The following is a 22,391-nucleotide window of genomic DNA, read 5'->3' as shown; positions in this document are numbered from 1 at the left end:
AGAGAAAGGGAATGATTACATCCATGACAGTGACCTCACCTCACGTGTTATGTGACGCGTATCACGAGTGCTGGTATTAAATTCTCATGTTTTGCCTGAGAGTAACGAAATGCCGAATTTGACCTTCCAATACTACAATATACTGACTTCTTGCAATGAGGGATATACCCTTGTAGATTTTATTTTTTTTTAAACTTGTGTCGTGTCGACGTGTTCTCTTCCCTTTTTAAAAAGTATTTTTCAGAAAATTCTTCCTAAATTTCTCATACTTCTAACATTTCTCTCTCTATCTCTCTCCACTTATTACTCCTACTATTTGTCAAAAAAAAATTCAAATACTAAACCAAACACAACATTGAAATAAAAGGGCAATGCTGATATATTTCTGATGATGTTAATTTGGATGGATCTGTTATCCTCCTTCAATTCCATGCCATTTTTGAAGTTATTTGTCATTTAATTGAGTGTAAGTGTAAAATACATTTTGATAGCAATAACTAATTTTTTTCACCAATATTTAAACTATTTTGATTAGTTTTGTTGATAATTATTTTAGAAAAAAGAGAGAAACTAAATCAGAAAATAGACAATTTTTGGAATGTTTATATATAATAAGAGAAAAAAAGTTGAACAAAATGAGTATGGTTTTAATAAATTAAAAAAAAAAAACCATGCATGTTGAAGTGCTGCCCAAGTTGACTATCAAAAAATCATGTTCGAACTAATTCGAAGGAAAGCTGGAGGAATAATTTTTCCTCTTGGCTATCCGACTTAGCTCTGGTTGATGTTAAGGCCTTCGGGCCCTTGCCTTCTTGAAGAAATGGTTTTTACGAGTTACTACAAGAAAAAGAAGACTATCTTGAATGTTGGCCGGAAGTGAGGACTAATCTTAATTTGTGAAGGGAAACGTTATGGGAAGGATAGAATCGAAAAAGAATTGAAGTGACATAGATTATACTCCACTAAATGTTTGATTGTTTTCTCTGCCTTTCCTTTTTTATATTTCCGAATGTCCGTGCCAACTTATAATACACACCTCGATTAATTTTTGAATCCGTACGTTTTTCTTTACCCAAGAGATCCCTCACATGCATGTCTTTTGAGTAAACACAACAACAAATGTCAAGAAAAGTTCGCCATTAGGTTGTCATTTATGTCTACTTAATTAGGCACCTCTATACCAAATTTGTGTAATTTCCGTCTTACATGGTTTCAATTCTTGCAGTGATCTAAGTTTACTCATCCAAAATAATATGGCGGGAATTGAAAATAAGCAGGTTAAATTTTGTACAACACATTGTGGTAAGAAAACGTCACTTTATGGTGTTGTCATAAAAATTGTGATTATATTATTTAATTTGTGATATTTTACACATGTATTTTGTTTGGGTACAACTATTATTGATTATGGTACGACATATTCTGGTCTTCTTACGAAATATTTTGATCGATTACTTTTGGTACGATACATTATAGTAAGAAAATATTAATTTTTGGTATTGTCATAATAATTGTGGTTATGTTATATAATTTGTGGTATTATACACATGTATTCGTTTGATACAACATGATGTGGTAAAAAAATGACAATTTTTGAAGTTGTCATAACATTTGTGGTTATTTTATTTAATTTGTGATATTTTACACATGTATTTTGCTTGGGCATAACAATTTTTTATTTTTGTACGATATATTTTGATTTTGTTATAAAATATTATACTTGTTAAAGAATTATTGGTACGATCCGTTGTGGTAAGATAGTGTCAATTTATAACAATTGTGGGTATCATTATTTAATTCGTGGTCTTGTACACATATATTTGGTTAGAGTATAAATATTATGGATTCTGGTATGAATAATTATGGTTACATAATAATAATAAAAATTAATTATGGGTAACCTGCTAATGACCGGTTCAACAGGTTAATTTTACAGTAGAATTCGTAACTAGCATTATAAATATACATTAGAAAATCAAAAATTGACAAAACAAAAACACAAATTGTCATAATTTAGACATACGGTACATCTTGTATACCATAACTTCCTCCCACAAAAAAATGCAAGGAAAAAGAGACAAAACTAATGTCTAGATCCTAAGCACAAGCCAAAGACTCACTACACACCGCCAAATTAGAGACATTTGATTGTTGCTTTTCATGATTATATGTTCATGCACACTTAAGTTTTAGTGAAAAATAGTGTGTTCTACCTACTAAAATAAGTACTTATTTTCTGAATTAAATGTGATGTATTATAAGAGAATAACATGTTTCGTAAAACGAAAAATAATACATATAAAAAATAAAAACCTTAACGAAGGAAGACGTTAACAGATTAACAAGTGTTTTTGTTAGTATATTATCCCATCACCATTCCCATGCAAGTGAATGGAGTAATATATATGCAGGTGGAGACGTCTCCTCCATGGATTCATTTCTCAAGAAATTCTTCCCAAATGTGTACACAAAGATGAAAGAAGACACCAAAGTGAGCAACTACTGCAAATTCAACAGCCAGCTACTGGCCTTATTCACGTCCTCCCTCTACGTCGTGAGCTTGGCCGCTTCCTTTCATTGCCTCTTCAGTCACCAGATCCTTCGGGCGGTGGCCGTTGATGCTTATCGGAGGCGTCGCATATGTTGCCGGTGCTGCCCTCTGCGGTGCCGCCTCTAGTCTCTACATGCTGATTCCGGGCCGGTTCTTGCTCGGAATTGGGATTGGTTTTGCAAACCAGGTAAAGCAAGCTCTGGTACTACTTACCAAAAAGACACTTTTGGTGTCCTGTACATGTGTGCTGATTTGATTTTCAATTGAGCTAAGCAAATTGATTTTCGCGCACTACTTTTGTACGCAGACGTTCTATTTTTCATGTACAAAAATGGAACATCTGCATACAAAAATTAAGCGCCAAAATCAGCATCATTGGATTAATGTTGGTATCTAAAATATGCTACCACTTATTGGGTGGCACATGTCATAGATACACATTCAATATCGAGTGACAACAAATTGGAATATTATGTGGTTCCGAGGCACTGTTACGTGTGCGCTAATATTCTTCTTCACAACAAATTCATATGAGGTCCATACACTTTATTTAGGACCCCACATGAATTTGTGATGAAAAAAAGTGACAGAAGCACTACGTGACGGTGCTCCATGACCACTCGGAAAGAGCCCAAAAAAAATAATTTCTTAAATAATTGAATGGTAATTTTTATATGTGTTACTAATACAGAACTTTTTGTCATTAAGCCTTTTTACTTCAACTCTGCTTTGTTCTGTAGTCGGTCCCGCTCTACCTCTCAGAAATGGCTAGCTCCACCCAGATACAGGGGAGCAATCAGCAATGGCTTCCAATTCAGCCTCAACATGGGTGCTCTATCATCAAACCTCATCAACTACGGCACTGTAAAACTGGGCAACGATTTGGGTTGGCGAATTTCCCTTTCCATGGCATCAATCCCGGCCGCCGTTCTCGCTCTAGGAGCAATCTTCCTCCCAGAAACCCCCAACAGCCTAATCCAACGCACCCAAAATCACCACAAGGCAAAATCAATCCTTCAAAGAATCCGTGGCACAGACGACGTCCGAGCTGAACTCGACGATCTTGTGAAAGCAAGCGACGTGGCCGAAACCAACCTCCACCCGTTCCACAAGATTACCCAGAGAAAATACAGGCCTCAACTCGTCACGGCAATAGCCATAGCTTTCTTCCAACAAGTGACCGGAATCAATGCCATTGCTTTCTATGCTCCTAGACTTTTTCGAACCGCAGGCTTGGGCAAGAGCACTTCGATCCTGTCTGCTCTTGTGATCAGGATTGTCAGTGCTTCGTCGACGTTTATATCCATGTTGGTGGTGGATAAACTCGGTCGAAAGGCTTTGTTTTCGGTTGGAGGAATGCAAATGTTGGCTTCGCAAGTAATTGTTGGGTGCATAATGAAGAATCAGTTAGGCGATTACGGCGGCGTAAGCAAAGGGTAAGGTTTTGTACTTACTGCGTTGATTTGCAATTATGTTGCTGGGTATGGTTGGTCGTGGCCCGTGGGGGCCGCTGGGATGGCTGGTTCCGAGTGAAATTTTCCCGTTGGAGATTCGATCGGCTGGGCGGAGTATCAATGTGGCAGTGAGCTTTTTGTTCACCATTATCATTGCTCAGACTTATTTGTTGATGTTATGCCATTTCAAGGCCGGGATTTTCTTCTTCTTCGGGTGGTGGGTGGTGGTGATGACCGGTTTCGTGTACCTGTTCTTGCCGGAGACCAAGAATGTGCCGATTGATCAGGTGGATAGAGTTTGGAAGGAGCACTGGTTTTGGAAGAGAATTGTGGGGGATGTGGATTGAGCTATGGCACAAGTGAATTTGTATCATCAAGAGGTATGTTAGACCAAAATATGATTCCATCCTCAAGTACTGGATTCCTGTACGAGAGAAACTTATTCACGAATGAACCATAAATAAGTTGTTCACGGAAAACGCGCAATTTCAAATGTCCATTTCGGCTATCAACGGTTGAGATATATTTTTAATATTTGACCAGTAATAAATATCGCATACCGTTAATAGTTTGTCTTTAATTAATCTGGATCGTCAAAACATGCACTTTTGGACAGCCTATATTGGCCTCCGTTAACTTTATTTACGAAACCTCTGTAAATAAAGATTTTCCATTCTTGTATATGCTCAATGCTTGGTATTTACTAGCTACCTTCTAACTAGATTTTTCTTGCCCTGAAAGAAAATAGAAGCAATCTGAGCATCGTGTGTTGGTTGTGGATATGTTTGGGTTGCAATTTTTTTTTTTTTTTGGGTAACTTAGTGGCATTTTTTACACTTGAAAGAAATGAAGAAATCCCAAATATTATTCTTCACCACCATCGACCACAACCGGCGGGGTCACCGCCCCTACGCCACCGTTACTTGAGAAAAAACATTTGAAAGTGGATTGGAGATATATGCTTACAGCCATACCCCGTATACATTATTGGAGTAATTATGATGTGGTTCCGGAGCACCGTTACGTGGTGCGCCAATACCTTCTCCACTACATACCATATGGGGTCCTTACACTTGAGAAAAAGCATTTCAAAGTGGGTTGGAGATGTATGTTAATTTACTGCCATATCTCGTATGGTTGTGTACAATATTGTTCAGGCAGCATTCTTATCGAAGGATTTTTGTCGAATCAAATGGAGGATGATGAGATGATTTCCCTGCTAGCAAAACTAGTTGAACATGCAGATACGCGTCTTAGGAAACGACGAAGATGACATTTTACAAAGCTGAAAAGAGTCTTTTCTCACAAAATTCCTTCGTAGTTAGGTTTCGTTCTACTAAGATTCTTTTTTTAAAAATTTATTTTTTACTTTACGAGACATATCCCACAATACATCACCTTTAATTTAATAAATAAGTACGCAAGCTTATACAGTTTGAATTCTAGGCTGGTTTTTTTTTTTCCTTCTTAAAGGCAAAGTAAATTTCCTATAGTTAACGTAATTGAGCAAAAGTAAATAGATAGAAGAATAAATATTTTCGTGGTCCTCTAGCTATTGAAGATAAATTGATTGTCATGATCAACTATTCTAAAACCCCATTGTTTTTTATTAATTTCCGTTCCACAAACCTTTTTAAAAAATAAACAGCTTATTTTACATTTTTAAACTAAAAAATAATATAAATGAAAAATAATTTTTTGATTTTTTTGCACCGTTCAAAAGATCTAAATGAGATCTATCAAACAAAATTCATATTAATAGAAAAATTATTTACGTACGTAAACACATTATTTTAAAGTTTAAAATTGCCTTATTAAAAAATAAGTATTTATTTTGGATTCTGGAGCACTCCCGTCTCAATTTTCAGTGACTGATTTGTGTATTCTGAAGCTTCAGTAGATTGATGCAAAACTGACCACATGTTATATAACAAGAAAATCTAGGCAAACATCATCCTGACTTTTGCAACATTAACACATTTATCTATCTCTAAAAAAAATAAAGAAAAAAATAAAAATAATTGATCAGCCAGCAAGGAAAGAACTGCAATATCAATCCGCTATTGGATGCAAAACAATGAAAACGCTCGGTTAACTGTGGTAAAGAAACATTCAACAAACAACAAAGACAAATTGTAGACTAACAGCAATTGGAATCTTGAGGGCAGGACCAAATTTATTTCGGGACCGGGGTCGCTCCATCCCCACATGGACGGAGAGTGTTGGAATACGGATAGAACAATACCCTACCCCAACATTTATGCGAGCACACTTTTTCTGCTCGTTTCCATCTCCAATGGCTCGTTAAACTGTATCGATAAACTCTTTTCTCCGTAGCCACGAGTAGAGAGTCCCCATTAATCACGGTAAATCCAGCTATTTTGGGGTCGGACTCCACCATCCGCATCGCTTGTGCCCGAACTTTCAAAATCTTCCTCCATGATCCCGACTTGTTGTGTTCCAGTGCCCACACAGCGAGCACACCCTTTGATAGCATAACCAGACAAATCGATTCCTGATTTCCTTGGCCCCACTTGAATATGCCCATGTTCAAATTTCTATCGAGGAAATCATGCTTTCTTGCGGGTTTTGGTATTTGCAAAAAACTCGATGTACATTCTTTGGGATCAAACTCAACAATGTAAGGCCAATAGAAACAACTTTCCTTAACCACGGAAGGGAACCAATCCGACAAGAAGTAGAAAACACCCTTCTGATAAACGAGGGATTCGAAAAGAATCCTCCTAACGCCGAAGTTGATCAGCCCCCTCTCTTTCCAAATCCCTTCAGTTGGTGAGTAGATTTTGCACATGAGGTCTGAAGACCAAAACTCTGTAGGCTGCAATGCCATCAAAAAGTAGTCGCTCGGAAACTCATCGGATGGACCCATATTGCACTGGAACACAACGTTAAACACAGGTTTTGGGTCTTGAAATCTCCACGGGTCGGGTATGGATAGCCACCTTTGAGTTGCGGGGTTACAAATAAATAGTTCATTGTCAATGGGTTTTTCACTTGCTTTTCTACAACAGACCAACCCATTGGATGAACCGAGCAAGCGACCAAATTTCTTCAAAAAATCCAGCGATCTATTCGACACTCCAGAAGAGTTTTCCTCACCTGGCATCACGTGAAATTCCGGTACTCCCATGAACATCTGGTATGAACTTTGTTGCATGAAGAAGGCAGAATTGTTTTTACGAACCATGTTTTGAGATTGTTTCTTGACGAATAAGTCCTCCGAAGAGAATTCGTCGCAAGATTTAGCGACGGCTGCGAGCTTGAATATGGACTTAGCAGGAAGCCGTGAGAAGATTTCAAAGAGTTCTCCGTTGGAAGCCATGGGAAGAATACGAGTTCGCGAGGAAGAATATTGTACAAGGATGTAGGAACTGGAATGAGTTGTGGAAAAAACCAAAGTGGCTATTTGTAGGGCTCGAAGTAGGCAGTTTGAGACCAGCTGTACTTGGGATTTCTAAATTTATTTTGTTTCCTATATTTCCTCCTTTGATTTGGTTTGGTTTCCTATCCCGCCCATGATTATGTTTCCTATGATAACACGGACTTTCAAACAAACTGGAAGGTGAAGTAATGCACCTGCACAATTTGGAAAAACAACATGGATTTTGCGTCCGCAATCATTCAATTCATGTGGATCTTGCGTCCGGAATCATTCAATTGACATAAATTTGCGTCCAAAATTACTCAACTCACATGGATTTGTGTCCGGAATCGTTCAATTCACATGGACCCACATGAATTGAACGGCTCCGAAGCCCGAACATAATTATAGCCAGAGTTGCGTTTTAAGATCGCGTTTGTAGATTTTATGAGTATATATATGTATACTATACTATCAGTTGTGTATAAAAAGCAGATCTTAGGTTAGATTAAATTTTGTAGACCCCACAACGCAAATGAGACTCACCTTGACGTGCAAGGTGCAATTTGTGCAATTTTCGGTTTCAGCGTGTCTTAAGGGTTTCGGTTTCCCCGGGTTTTTCTTTGAAATTGAACGGAGTGGACAAACTTGTGTTCAGGAAACCCTTCCTGGGTCGATTATTAGAGCTGTTGATTTTTAGATCTAGTCGCCGTCGGGAACATTTGGCATGTCAAAATTCTTGTTCATCGCTTCGTTTAATGTATTTTTTAACACAAGAAAAATGAGATTAGAAAACATTGCGACACTGATGAAAATTCATTTTTTGTAGAGATAAACATGTTTCAATAACACATCAAATGTTATTCGATTAGCATGATTTTTCGTGTGCCTATTATTCTCAACGAGGTCTAAAATATCGACCGTCTTGAACAAAATAGACCAGGGCCAGAAAATTACCAGGACAGTACCGTTTAGTACCTTTACTATAGAATAGAGAGGATAAAGGCCTAGCTCAGTTTATAGCTGAAGACTGGAAACGATATATTGGTATGTCATATGAGAGAGAGAGGGGGGGGGGGGGGGGGGGGGGGGGGGGGGGGGGGGCGGCGGCGGCTATCCACAATGCATATAACTTTATATACTTGAATACACAGAGCAAAAAGATCGTTCAGTTCAGTATATCAATCTTTCAGAGAATGGTGCCTCTGCCAATGACGAGTAAACTTTCCCCGTCCAATGTACAAGAATTTATTTGAGTTTCCATAAGAACCAATAAGCCTAGGGAATTGATATTCACGCTCCACTTTCAACAACTTCATGAACAAAGTGGAGCGCCTGCATAAAAAAAAAGAGCGCGAATATCAATTTCCTAAGTCTAACTATGAAATATAATACATGGGATTGGGGAGCTTGAACGAGCGGATGGAAACCGATGAACCCAATAGATCACTCCATTGGTCTCCGGAGTTTCCCAGAATGCGATATCCCTCTTCTACCATGTCGTTCCTCTTCTCTGACTTGTACATTGTCGCCTGTTTTCCATGGTCCTCTGGGGCTCTGCACAATTTGGGACACTTTAAAATTTAGTCAAAAGGCTCCAATACGGATAAAAAGTGCCAAAATTCAAGCAATTAAGAAGTTGCCCATCTCTTTTTAGTAAACACCATCTTCAAACTGGAATTTTTTTAACCTCTAATATTAAAGTTTTGCATGTTGTCACAAATCCAGTTCTAGAGGACAATAACATCAGACAAACATTATATGAAGCGCCAAATGGGCCTGTGTTTATGCTGTGAAAGAGGCAAACCAAACACTCGTTGCAAAAATTGGCACCAGTTACGGTGTCTTTAAACATTTAGATACCACAAGATAGGGCTATTAAGGAATCAGCTATGAACCAGTTTTCTTAAAGCCAATTTTGAAATGAACAAGGACCGGATCAGATTAGATTATTATTTACATCATAATCTGGTAGTTACTTCATAATAACTAATAAGTGTCACATCTTGAGTCTAGATTTGTCCACAATATATTTTAACCAGGCTTCAAGTAATTATAATGTCACAAGAACCAATAAAATGAAACTCTCAATGCCTCTATGGAAAAAAAAAAGTCATCAATAGATGGTGTGCTGAATTTAAATATGTTTAACCAATTCTGTTGTCGATGGACATATCAGATCGATGGTTGAGAAAGAAATGCCCGTATACATCTCATTTGGTCCATCGTCCTATGAAAGAGGCAAGCCAGATTCGTGGAAATTTGTATGCCATAAACCCTTATTATTAAAAAATTTCAAACAGATTAGCAACAAATTTTATCAAGTACCAGCTCTCATGCATCAATAAAGGTGAAGGGCAGCACCTAATTTCAATCATGGGGCGGAGGCTCTGTCGTTGAGCTAGCTGATATTACCTAAACTAATGAGACAGATGGACAGAAATTTGGTTCACAACGCACCAGTTACCGTGTGCTCAGTTTAAGTCAGAAGCCAAATGATCAACTCAACGAGTCTTAAAACCAACCAACCAACCCTACTCAACAAGCCTTAATACCATAGGTTATCAATCACCAGTTTATGTAGACACGGGCTTCAAAGAGGAGCTACCTCTTTGGACCTGTTGATCGCTAGGTTTTTTGGTTATCCTGCAATATTTTCACTAAACCCTCTAGAGTTTTGTCAAGGAGCCAAGTGAATATACTTAAAACACTATGCATCAGTCCCTTGGATCCCCATTTTGTCATCTCTTTGTAGAACAAGGGGCACCAAAGATTTGCTACCGAAAGGCCCAAAAGATTCATGGGTGGAAGTGGGCACCGCCCATATATTTGCAAGACTCCTCAGCTAGCAACACTAGCATCAGATCAAATAAAGCCAAGAATCATTTTTGACCACCATATTTGATTCAGAAAAATAAAAAATACCAACACTAAGCTGTACTTTGCACAGGGAAGATGATAAGAAGGAAGACTCGACATTTTAGAGAGTAGATGCCGACAGAAACTGAATCCCCCAAATGCAAAAAAAGAAAGGTTGCCATATCGAACAAGAAGTGTCTTCAACATGAAGAGGTAAATAATGTTCAGGACACAAAGGCTAGGTCTCTTTTGTGCCACAAAGAAAAGTAAATCCTATCGTACAAGGATAAAACATGGTAACATCTGTATTGGAGACAATCATACACCTAAAACTTCATACCCTTCTGTGTGACGAGGAAAAACTGGAAACTGTTATCCTGAATTCGAGAATTGGAGATTGGAGCACTTACAGCTTACAAGGTATAGGTACAACTCGCTGTTATCTACTCGTATTAATGTGCCAATATATTGGGATGCTTTAAAATTTTAATTCTAAGCTATGTAAGTTCAAAATTATTCCTTATTGTATCAGAATCCCAGTAGTATATGAACAATTCCAAAGGTAGATAAATACATAGCAAAAAATCAAAGAAAATTTCCAGTATCCTTCATGACCGCAAAGGTTGCAACACTTGCACCTAAAAGTTAATATGAGAATTACATTGATTTTGAGGCAAAACAAGTTAATCAATAAAAATAACAAAAAGTATAACAACCCTATCTCCTACAAGGAAGAACAATTCGAAAACTAACCTCAATATGAGTTGGTCCCAATCTCGAAATCCTGCATTGATCAAATTCTCCACAGTAACACCCCTTTGTTTTTCGCTCCGCCCAGTAAGCAAGAAAATTTTGAATCCCAACTTCAAAACCTCTTCATATAGCTTCAAGCTGGAATCTATTGGAGGTGCCACAGCCTTGTCAACCCACTTATCAAACTCCACACTATCAAAGATCTCTGACCTACAAATTCCCACCAGTAACCAATCAATTTCTCATGACAACCCATATCCCTCACCCAAATGAAAGTCCATCAAAACCCCTTACGCTGAATCAAATTCAACATTTTGAAATGTTTGAATAGCAATTAGGCCGATAAAACCCCATCAAAACCCATTACATCGAGTTAAGTATGAATTCTGAACCACATATCTAGCAATTAGTCCAACAAAATAGATACTTTATCAATATTCACAAATCTAATTCCATTGAAACCTGTTGTGTCAAAATCAAGAGTAAATTCTGAATATCAACTCATCCGATAATAATTGATTCTGGATCAACAATTACGAAAAAGTTTGAAACTCCATCAAAACCCGTTAGCCGAGTTAAGTATGAATTCTGAAAAACATATTCCCTCCGTCCTAAAATTTAGTCTTTTATGGGACTACAAGCCACGTTTCAATTATTTATATCTTTCAACATGAATTTCAAAATATACGTAATACGAATCTTATTTGATAGATCTCAATTAGCTCTATTATACAAAACTTTCAAATGGACAGGAAAGATGCCAAGCCTTCATCATCTTTTGAGTGAATGACTCGTGTGAAAAAGATGAGACCTTAGTCAAAGCATTGCGGTATCATGTTGATCTAAACTTTTTATATAGGAATTGTCAAGTAAATGATCAATCATATATCTCATTATAATCGATTCTATTTCTTTTATTATAACAATAATAATCTAAAATCATTAAAGACATTATAAATTGAAAGATATAAGCAATCAAAAACGCAATCCCAAAAAGCACTAAAATTTTAGGAGGGAGTATGTAGCAATTGGTACAACAAAATAGATACTACATCAACATTCACAAATCGAATTCCATCAAAACCCAATGCGTCAAATAAAGTGTAAATTGCGAAAATCCTGAATATCAACACGTCTAATAAAAACTGAATATGGATCAGCATCTAAGAAAAATCAGCCCAATTGAATTGAAAATTTTAAGAAAGTTCAAAGAACATTACCCATAACCATGGTCAATATAGTACGGAAGATTGGAAAGCAGAGTCTCATCGACGTCAAACACCCAAACATCCTTCCCATCTTCATTCAAATCAACCCCCATGGCATATTCACCGGCCTCTTTCGAAACCCTATCGAGGTCGCTTCTATAAGCCCGGCCCATCATGTATTCCTTCACATAATCGCCACACTCCTGTGGGATTGTTTTCCAAGGGCTTAAATTGTTAGCCTCGACAGCGAATCTCCAACTGGTACACTCTAAATCAATTTCCTCTCCCGAATTCCTGAACTGGGTCTCGATGTTTGAAGGGTACTCGAGGATCAAAGGTCTTGGAAGGAGGTGACTGGAATGAGGATGAAAAGATTCGTGGGAAAAAGAAACGGAGAGAAGGGACAGGAAAAGGAATGATCTCAAGGAATTCATGGAATTGAGGGAGAATTGATCGGGAATTCTGGAATATGCACGAGGACTGTGCGTATAAATAAAGGGGAGAAAAGGCGTGGGGATATTGAAGAATGATGCTTTTCTTGATGTGAATAGGAAAACCCCCCCCGCCCCCCCCGGAAACAGTTTTTTTTTTTTTTTTTTAAATCTTTGATGATTTTTACAGAGAGAGGAGAGAGATTGGGGGGCCGTAGGGGTTAAGCAAGAGACGTCAAAGGAGGAGAGTAACGGATCGGAACCAATTCAAGAGCAAGAACTGAATGAGGGGCTTTATAGTTGGATGCTGTTTGGCGATGGCGCTGGAGGGAAGGAGTGACGGTGACGGTTCGGTAACGGAACCCCACCGTCCAAAAGAGAGAAGTTTTACTTTGAATAGTAGTATGATGATAGTTATCAATTTTGTCCCATCTGCTGAGAAATTTTTGGGTATAGAGTGAGTATTACGTGGTGTCCGAACAGTCCATTCAGAGCTATAAAAAAGTGTATTAGATGGTCCATATTGAAACCCGCTTTCTTCTCTTACGCCACCACTCTTTCTCTTTTTTCTCTCTTCAAATTCGAGTCGTTCAAAACCAAAATAGATGGCCCGGATGTGCCGCGCAGGCACTACGTGGTACCCACCCCGCACTGAAAAATTTCTCCCCATATGCTAGAGCTTTGAAAGATTTCCAAACATGAGGACTTCATTTGGTTTGGATTTTGAGAAAGATTTTAGGAATAATAAGTGGAGAGAGATGAATAGAGAAATAAGAGCAATAATAATTGGGGGGAAAGCTAATTAAAGACCGTGCGCAGAAAGAATGGTTGAGTTTAGAAACCCCAAACCGAAAACAGTCTAGATTTTTTTATCACCTTTTACCTTATACGATAAATTAGCTAAACGAAGAAGAAGAAAAAAATTAAATAGTACTTTCATGTAATTTTGATTGACTAATTAGGATTGCATCACAGAATTTATAATTGCCCCAAGAGATTCATTATGGGTATTTTAAATACAACTACCGTAGATATTATGAAAATAAAAAGATTTGGTGGGAGAATATGCCATGTTCCTGTATTTTTTTTTTTTTTTTGATCCGCTTGTTCCTGTATTTGATCCCCTGGGCCCGATTGGAAGCCGCATTCGTTGGGTGTATTAGGTTATCTGGGTGTATTGGCTCCTGATTGGACAGGTTAGCACTGTTTGGGATCATTGTTTTCTCCTGTATTTCTTTATACCCTTCTTCGTTAACACAGTGGGAGGGGTACTAATTTATTGCCACCTCCGGAGGTAGTAATAACTAATCCGGCCTTATACACCTATTTTTTGACCTTTCTACCCTCCCTAATACAGTCATACACCCACACACACAAGCGGTTCGCCTAGCCAGAGGGAGAGAGGGATGAACAGTGACAGCAACCAAGAGGAAGAACAACAACAACAACAGATCGGAGGGGGGAGGGATCGAACCTTGGCCATGATGTTCACCAGGATCAGAGAGAAGGGATCGAACCAGCCCGTAGCTTTTCTTCTTCTTCTTCTTCTTTCACTGCTTTTGCCGTTCTCTCTCTCTCTCTCTCTCAAAAGGGCGACAAGAACAAGGAGGGGAAGAAAAATAATTGTGTGCATGTGTGACAAGTTCCACACTTAAAAAACAATGAAATTAATTAAAAAAACACTTTAAAAAACAAATTTAAAATTTTTATACGTATTGAATTAATTAATTTATTAGTAATTTAAATTATTATTGTTTAATTTTGAAAAATAATTAATTTTATTAAATTTTGCAAATTTATATTTAATTTAATGAATAAATTAATTTAATAATGCACAATGACAAAAAAGTCATTTGACAGCTTTTTACATTACACATCTTTCCTTATACCCCAAATTTATTCTCCATCCAAACCAAGTATTATTTTATCCCTCTCCATAAACATCACATCAATGTGGGTCCTCCCTTCTTAACTAATACCCCTTACTATTTTATCACTCTTTCTTAAATAATACATCCAAAACTCATACGGCATCCAATCGGGCCCTTAATGTGTGATAGAGAGTGAATATATACATCCGTAGCCATGCTAAAGCTCTAGGAGCATGCAAGCCCATTAAGTTCCTTCGTTTGCACGGGCCGTTACATTGCTTATAATCACTCCAACTATACAATGCTACGTACACTTCTATCGACCACTCTTATCTAATAAATGTGTTGGTTTCATAAGTTTTATTGTGGAATAGACCCCATACATATGGGAGAGAAGAGTAATCGACGAGTGGTCGGTAGGAGTATATGGTGTACCTGACTTTTATTGTTGTGTGTATACCTTTTTGTTAAAATTACTGTTCCCTGTATTTGATCCCCACTCAAGTTGTTTTATTTTTATTTTTTTGAGTTCGGTTTTGTCTATTTCCTCAATCAGCATCGACCCTTCTCCATCTTGTATTAGTAATGGATTCTCATGTCCTGTTTGGATGGTATTTTGAAAAATTTTGAGTTTAGTTTTTGGGTAATGAGTGAAGAAAAAAATTAGAGTAATACTAATTAAAGATATGGATAATAAGTGGAGAGAGATAGAGAGAGAAATGAGAATAATGATTGGAAAAATGAGAAAGAAATGGTAATAATAATTAAAAGTAAGGGTAATTATAGTGTTTTTTGAGTTGGAATTTTTTTTTTCATGAATCCAAACAAAGCATGAATCTCTTCAATCATCAATGGCAATTTTCGTCATTGCCGGTTGAGATTTGTCACCTTCTTTTTCAATCTCTTGAACTATTTTGTTTGTAGAGCATCAAAAAAGACATTGTCGGTACTCTGGACTCGGGAACGTCGTTGTGTAAGGATGCACTACAAACATACAGTTTACAATCTGAGTCGTCCATCTATATAATCAATGTTCCAAATTTCAAACATTATCCACGGGTAAGATAACTTGTATGCTACTTTTAAAAATCCAAGATATTAAAATCACTTTTGAACTGCTTAAATTGGACGCTACAACTCCGTAGTGCACCCCTGCTACGGTATCCCCGGATCCCGATACTCCCCACTAATATTACAAGAATACATAATATTGTAAGTACTGCGCTCTCCATTGTGGGCTTGTATGACCCAACAATTATGTTGAAAAGTATCGATGTAGGTGTTGGGCTTTTGTTATCTTGGGGCATACATTGAAATTGGGCTCTTGAAAGGCACAAGACTAGGGCTGCAAACGAGCCGAGCCGAGCCGAGTTTTACGGTGTTCAAGCTTGTTTATTAAGTTTTTAACGAACACGAGCTCGAGCTCGAGCTCAGTGAAAACTTAACGAGTCGAGCTCGAGCCGAGCAGGCCTTGGCTTGACTCGAGCTCGAGCCGAGCAGGCCTTGGCTTGACTCGAGCTCGAGCTTGTTCACGAGCCTTAACGAACCAACGAAAAATGTATATATATCCTCGCATAAGCCTAATACAACCAAAAATATTTTGATTGTGAAGGTATATATCTTTCATTTTACTATGGAGCGGGGGTGTATTGGTGTGCATGTGCTCTCGTTTCCCTTGGTTTACTAGAAAGTGAAAACGGAAAAAACAAATTATGAAATAAAAATAAAAATCTTAAACTTAAGTATATATACCCCGGCTCGCGAGCCGACTCGAGCCGAGCTTATCCTAGCTCGAGCTCGGCTCGTTTACAAAACGAGCTGAAAAAATCGGCTCGAGCTTGTTCGTTTAACTTCCGAGCCGAGCTTGAACGAGCCACTAACGAGTCGAGCTGCGAGCCGCTCGCGAGCCGCTCGGTTCGTTTGCAGCCTTACACAAGACCAACAAAAGATACAAAACAGTGAAGTCCTGGACTGTTATTCAGTGGGCTGAATGCCTTAAATCTTCAATTCTTTTACAATTTTCGAGAAATTTTTTTACTCTTCGCACGATTTTCAATAAGTTTCTGTATCTATCTCTCCCCACTCATTACATCAAAAAAATTCTTGAAACTCAAAACCAAACAAAGTGATTGCTTTTGAATCCCCAAAAAGTCAAGGCCAACCTGCAACAAGGCCTAACAGGGAAGCCCACTAGCCACGGGCCTAATGATGGTGGGTTTGCTTGAAGTAAATTTGTAGTTTATTTTTCTTGGGAAAATGACGGTCAATGATGTATTTTGATAATTAATATTCGCGAAGGACATTTGCAGTATTAATAAATGTTCTCAGAATGTCTTTGACGGATATTAATTATCAAAACACGTCATGCGCTGCAATTTTCCCATTTTTCTTTCTTGCAGAAGGATTTGATCTTTCATTTTCAATGACTAAAAAGACATTTAGTTTGAGAGCATGTCCAATGGTTGCCAAAATTGGCTCTATACTTGGCCTTAATTTTCCAAAAGTGCCAAGAGTAATAAACGAGTTTTTTTTCATCAATTAAAGGGGCCTTTTTCCTTCAAAAAATACAAAGAAAAAGTACAACATCTTTAAGGGCTTGTTCTTCTAAAAAAGCTATTGGCTTTCCCGTCAAAAATAAATCAAATAAACCCACATAAAAACAAAAATAAGCCAATCAGACACTTTTTTCGTCTTTATTCAAAAAATATTGGATTTCGATCAAAATTTTATACTTTTTAGATTCCTCTCGTCATGAAAATGCAATAATCTCCAAAAAAAAAAATGAGAATAAGCCAAGTAATACGAAAAAAATTTGAATAAAGACAAAAAATAAACCACTTTGACTTATTTGTCCGAACACCCTTAATAGCCTTAACACTTTTAAAAAACTACCCCTTATAATTTAAAATAATTTAAAAGTTGTGCTAACGGGTGCTTACCAGCCGTGGATGAAGATCAAAGGGGAAATTACCCACAGGTGGCGTGGACCAGGATAAATCACCACTTTCATGGTGTCAAGTCTCCAAATTACCAAGACATGACACCTGCAAATAATATTACCAATACATGGCATGAGGTAATAAGCATGATAAGACTGGACAAATTTGTCCTTTGTCCAAGACAACACTCTCTCTGCACGCCCTGACACACCCCCGGTCGACCCCACCTCCAGACCAAACTACCCCCAGCAATAATACCCACTCAATTCACGGCAATTTCTTATTTTTTATTTATTTACTTAATAACTTTTATATTTTTTTTCATTTTTATTTATTTAATATTATTTAAGTGTTCCAATTTTCAATCCAGTCGAATCGATGCAAAGATCTTATTTTTTTTATCATTTTGTCTTCAATGATCATAATGAATTTTTGGCTCGAAGGCCTTTCAACAAGTATCCTAAGACTTATTATTTAGTTTCAGGTCTCTCTTAGGGTGCTTATTGAAAGGCCTTAGAGCCAAAAATTCATTACGACCATTTAGGATGAAATGATAAGAAAAATAAGATCTTCGCACCGGTTCAAACGAATTAAAAATCGGAACACTTATTTTTTTAATCTTTATATGTATTTTTAAATTATTTAATATTATACCCTGGCAATAATTAAACCCACGGCAATTTCTTATTTCTTATTTATTTACTTAATAACTTTTATATCTTTTTTTATTTTTATTTATTTAATATTATTTAAGTGTTCCAATTTTCAATCCGATCGAATCGATGCAAAGATCTTGTTTTTTTTATCATTTTGTCTTCAATAATCATAATGAATTTTTGGCTCGAACGCCTTTCAACAAGTATCCTAAGACTTATTATTTAGTTTCAGGTCTCTCTTAGGGTGCTCATTAAAAGGCCTTAGAGCCAAAAATTCATTACGACCATTTAGGATGAAATGATAAGAAAAATAAGATCTTCGCACCGGTTCAAACGAATTAAAAATCGGAACACTTATTTTTTTACTCTTTATATGTATTTTTAAATTATTTAATATTATATACGTGAGTAAATTTCTTTATGTTATTGAAATTTTACTCTTATTTTTTTACTCACTTTGTGCAACTTTTACTCACTTTCCATAGAGATCCCCTCCAGTTCCAGCCCAAGAGCGCATTGAAATAGCTATTGCCCGTGTTGGAAACAATCACTTTGTGCAACTTTTCTTGCAGCCTCATTACCCTGTACCACCCTTCCCAACACGGGTCTACAAACCACCCAAACTTCCTAAAATAATTAGGCAATAAAAACAGGATTAGAAGATGCTAAACAAGCCTATCTTTATGAACATAAGGTCTTAAGGTAAACATATGAAGTTAAATAACTAGCCTCAAGAAAATAGTCACAGAATCTGCAGTATCATCTACTTTAACGCAAAAATTGACTTTGCACAAGAATAACTACGACACAATTTTCATGCATTTTTTTAGGTCTATGAGTCTAGTTTCAAAATCAGAAATCGGATCGCAATTTCATCGCCAGAGCTCAAACTTATGGCCGTTTCCCTAACACGTGTCTGTGTAGTCAGCACAGTCCAAAACTGCGCGCTGCAAGGTCACGAATTTTTATAAAATTGAATACTTTGAGTCTGACCCTGAAATTTTTACCATAGACAAAAGACTCATAGAGGAACTCTCCATAAAAATCTCATGATTTTTGGAGTTTACGAAGTGCCCCAACAAAAATTTCCAAAATTAGGGCAGACACAAGGTTTTCAATCCTGCAGATTTTTCAAAAAAAAATGCAGCGTGTTCCTCTCTCGATTTCTGACTCCAAAACCTTTCAATACACTTCAAACTCCCACAAAAACTTCACTAATCATGCTCAAACTCAGATATATTAAAGAGCTATTTTAAGAACATCGAATCCATGCATCAAAATAGGTTTTAAACACTTAATCCAAGGGATCTTAAGTTAGGTTCTTAAGTTCCTTAAGAATTCAACTCTAAAACTCATATTCATACAGATATAGAGTGTAGTCTTTTTGCAATATGGATTTGGTCTTAGTCTTGAAAGAACCACCACCTAACTTTTTACTTATCACTTGCCAAAAAATATGATTTACTCTTTATACAATAAACATGTGGTCCACGCAGATATAGAGTGTAGTCTTTGGACAATATGGACTTGGTCTTGAAAGAATCACCACCTGTCTTGAAAGAATCACCACCTAACTTTTTACTTATCACTTGCCAAAAAATATGATTTGCTCTTTATACAATAAACATGTGGTCCACAGAGACATAAAATGTAGTCTTTGGGCAATATGAACTTGGTCATAATATTGAAAGAACCACCACCTAACTTTTTAATTATCACTTGCCAAAAATATATGACTTACTCTTTATACAATAAATATGCGGTCTACATAGACATAAAGTGTAGTCTTTGGGCAATATAGAATTGGTCTTGATCTTGAAAGAACTACCACCTACCTTTTCACTTATCCCTTGCAAAAAAACTTGACTTACTCTTTATACAATAAACATGTGGTCCACACAGACATAGAGTTTAGCCTTTTGGCAATATGGACTTAGTCTCGAGTAAGTTAAAAATTTGGTAGGATACCGTGCGACGTCGGGGTTGATTTCTCCTACTCCGAAACGTTAAACAACAATGCATAAACACTTATTATACTTAGGAGAAGGTAGGATATAGATTATAATACCTTTAATCCGGACAAAGCGATTCGGTAGAGTCTGGTGGGTTTTCGTTTGGTGGCGAATGATTGATATTCTAGCAGCAACTTAGGGCTGGAATAACTTGACCAAACATCTGCCGTTTTGGATGATTCTTATGTCTCTCGCGAAGATCTTGAAACGCTCTACGACTTTCATGAAGAAGTCTAAGCCCGAAAACCACTCTAAGTAGTAGAAAAATGGAAGTTTAGAAGGATCGCTAAATCTGTCTGGAAATCAGAATTCGAGAATTTTACCTAACTTTGAATGGCGATAACTCTATCAATTCTTGACCGTTTTGGGCAATTCTTGGGTCGAAATCAAAGCTCTCGACGCCCTCTACAACTTTCGTGAAGAAACTTAGGCCTAAAAACGATAGCAACTAGGAGGAAACAGGCCATGAATAGAGGAACGTGATATGGACGAAAATCGAAAGGGTGTGATCCCTCTTTTCTTGTTTTTTTTTTATTTTTGTAGAGGTCTAGGAGTGTTGTATTGTGAGAAAGGAGAGAGGCATTTATAGAGGAGAAGTATAGAGGTGCTGGAATTCGGGAGGAGAGAGAGATATAGTTTCAATAGAATTCTAATTAGCGTTTAAATACGAAAGATAAAAGATGAATGTATATCTCTAAAGTATAATATGTTTTGAATACGATTTTTTTTTTAGTAATATCAAATATACACATAATAATATAATTTAATTAATAAATCTAACTAATTATTGAATTAGTTTTAACATTTCAAATTTGTATTAAAAAAAAATGGGGCAAAAATTCGGGTCGTTACAATTACAGACGGATGATTGAGTGGTTCCCCAATCTCGATCAGTTTCGTTAACGAGTGACAAAGAGAAAGGCCCAAGAACACCATTTATTCTGGCGTGGCTTTAAACTGGCGTTTGTGTGGGTTCGAATACGTGTTTAGGTTGGTAACTTGAGTCCCCTTCATGCCTCTTTGTACGCTCAATTTTCGTCCACATCTTTGGCTCAAACATATTTTTGATAGAAATTATAAGACCCACGATTCTGTTCACATAAATCAGACCCACAATTGATACACACGATTTTTGAAGAGTTTTTGCTGTACATATTGGAAGACAATGCTACAGTTCCACCGCATATGCCCACCTCATGCATGTGGTGCCCACTCCGAGACCTAAAAAAATAGAGTACTCATAAATTTAAAAATAATTTTTTATGAGGTCTTATAAAAAATCAACTTTAACGGATATCAGTAAGTATTGTTTTTGAATTTACGAAGGCGAAACTGAGCAGTTAAACAATTTTACTCTACGAATCCAGAAAAAATACTTACCGATATCCGTTGGAATTTCTTTTTTTTACAAGGCCCCATAAGAAATTATTTTTAAATTTATGGATATTTTTTTGTATTTTTATGAGACTCGGAATGGATCCCACATGTGTATGGTAGACATATATGGTGAACCTAGACTTTCTGTTAAAAGAGGAGAGAGACGTACAAGGTAGTAAAGGAAGAGAGAGAATAATAAAGTTGTTGGCTGTTAAAGAAAAGGGTAAAATCGTAAGCTTGCAAAGCTTTACCATGCTTTGGTCAATATTCTTGGACATACCATGGCTCTTGTAATTTTAGAACTCGGTACCATCAAGTGGTCATTATTTCCCCTGCACATCACTGTCCCGTGATTTTCCCAAGATCAAATGAACTATATTGACAGTAAATGTAGTACTACTCTACTTTTGTCTGACACATGCCCCAAAAATCATGGACTTGGAGGCTCTGCTGCCTTCAAGGGGAAGTAGCCCCTACTTACACCTCAAAATTGCGTCGTTTTGAGGCTACTGATGGTCTCTTTCTTTTGCTCTCCTTTGTCTTGTTTGGTACTTTATAAATAGGGCAATTGCTGCAAGTTCAAATGTGAAAAAACACCTCTAATTGTACTGTATCCTTTCTTATTGTACTATGTTTATTTGGGTTGGGTTTGTTAATAATATTGGGATGATCGGGTTTAGTCAAAAAATAATAATTGTGAAAAAACTCCATTAGAACCGTGAAAAAGGAATCTATCTAATAAAACACAAGAGTGTTTAGGAATATTATTTTTCAATGGTTCAGATTTCTCACTAACACAAATTTTATCTACCCATACAAACAAATTTAACGGTCCTGATTTCTCCACCCTCAACATACAAACTAATGGTATCTTCGTAAATAACTTACATTGTTTGGC

The 22,391-nt window shown here is 36.9% G+C and overlaps 2 protein-coding genes and 1 pseudogene across 2 annotated transcripts; 1 reads left to right on the top strand and 2 right to left on the bottom strand.

Moving 5' to 3' along the window:
• Positions 1-820: 820 nt before the first annotated feature.
• On the top strand, positions 821-4,352 carry LOC131299872 (hexose carrier protein HEX6-like; annotated as a pseudogene).
• A 1,829-nt stretch (positions 4,353-6,181) lies between these two features.
• On the bottom strand, positions 6,182-7,348 carry LOC131299871 (uncharacterized). The gene has a single exon (XM_058325444.1). It carries the CDS (start codon positions 7,346-7,348, stop codon positions 6,182-6,184), a length of 1,167 nt encoding a protein of 388 aa, XP_058181427.1.
• A 1,153-nt stretch (positions 7,349-8,501) lies between these two features.
• On the bottom strand, positions 8,502-13,087 carry LOC131300025 (acid phosphatase 1-like). Its single transcript, XM_058325652.1, has 3 exons — positions 12,220-13,087; positions 11,000-11,209; positions 8,502-8,944 (listed from the first exon to the last, which is right to left on the bottom strand). Exons 1-3 carry the CDS (start codon positions 12,639-12,641, stop codon positions 8,767-8,769), a joined length of 810 nt encoding a protein of 269 aa, XP_058181635.1. The 5' UTR covers positions 12,642-13,087; the 3' UTR covers positions 8,502-8,766.
• Positions 13,088-22,391: the final 9,304 nt, after the last annotated feature.

This window comes from Rhododendron vialii, chromosome 9a, assembly GCF_030253575.1.
Source record: "Rhododendron vialii isolate Sample 1 chromosome 9a, ASM3025357v1".
Classification (NCBI taxonomy): domain Eukaryota; kingdom Viridiplantae; phylum Streptophyta; class Magnoliopsida; order Ericales; family Ericaceae; genus Rhododendron; species Rhododendron vialii.
The sequence above is the reverse complement of the archived record's forward strand: the minus strand, read 5'-3'. Positions and strand labels throughout refer to the sequence as shown.

Excerpts from the sequence above, each read along its gene's own strand:
- LOC131300025 (XM_058325652.1), bottom strand. The coding sequence starts at position 12,641 with ATGAATTCCTTGAGATCATTCCTTTTCCTGTCCCTTCTCTCCGTTTCT. Across the intron at positions 11,210-12,219 it reads TATATTGACCATGGTTATGG|GTCAGAGATCTTTGATAGTG; the intron begins GTAATGTTCTTT and ends GGGAATTTGTAG. Across the intron at positions 8,945-10,999 it reads TGGGACCAACTCATATTGAG|AGCCCCAGAGGACCATGGAA; the intron begins GTTAGTTTTCGA and ends CAAATTGTGCAG.
- LOC131299871 (XM_058325444.1), bottom strand. The coding sequence starts at position 7,348 with ATGGCTTCCAACGGAGAACTCTTTGAAATCTTCTCACGGCTTCCTGCT.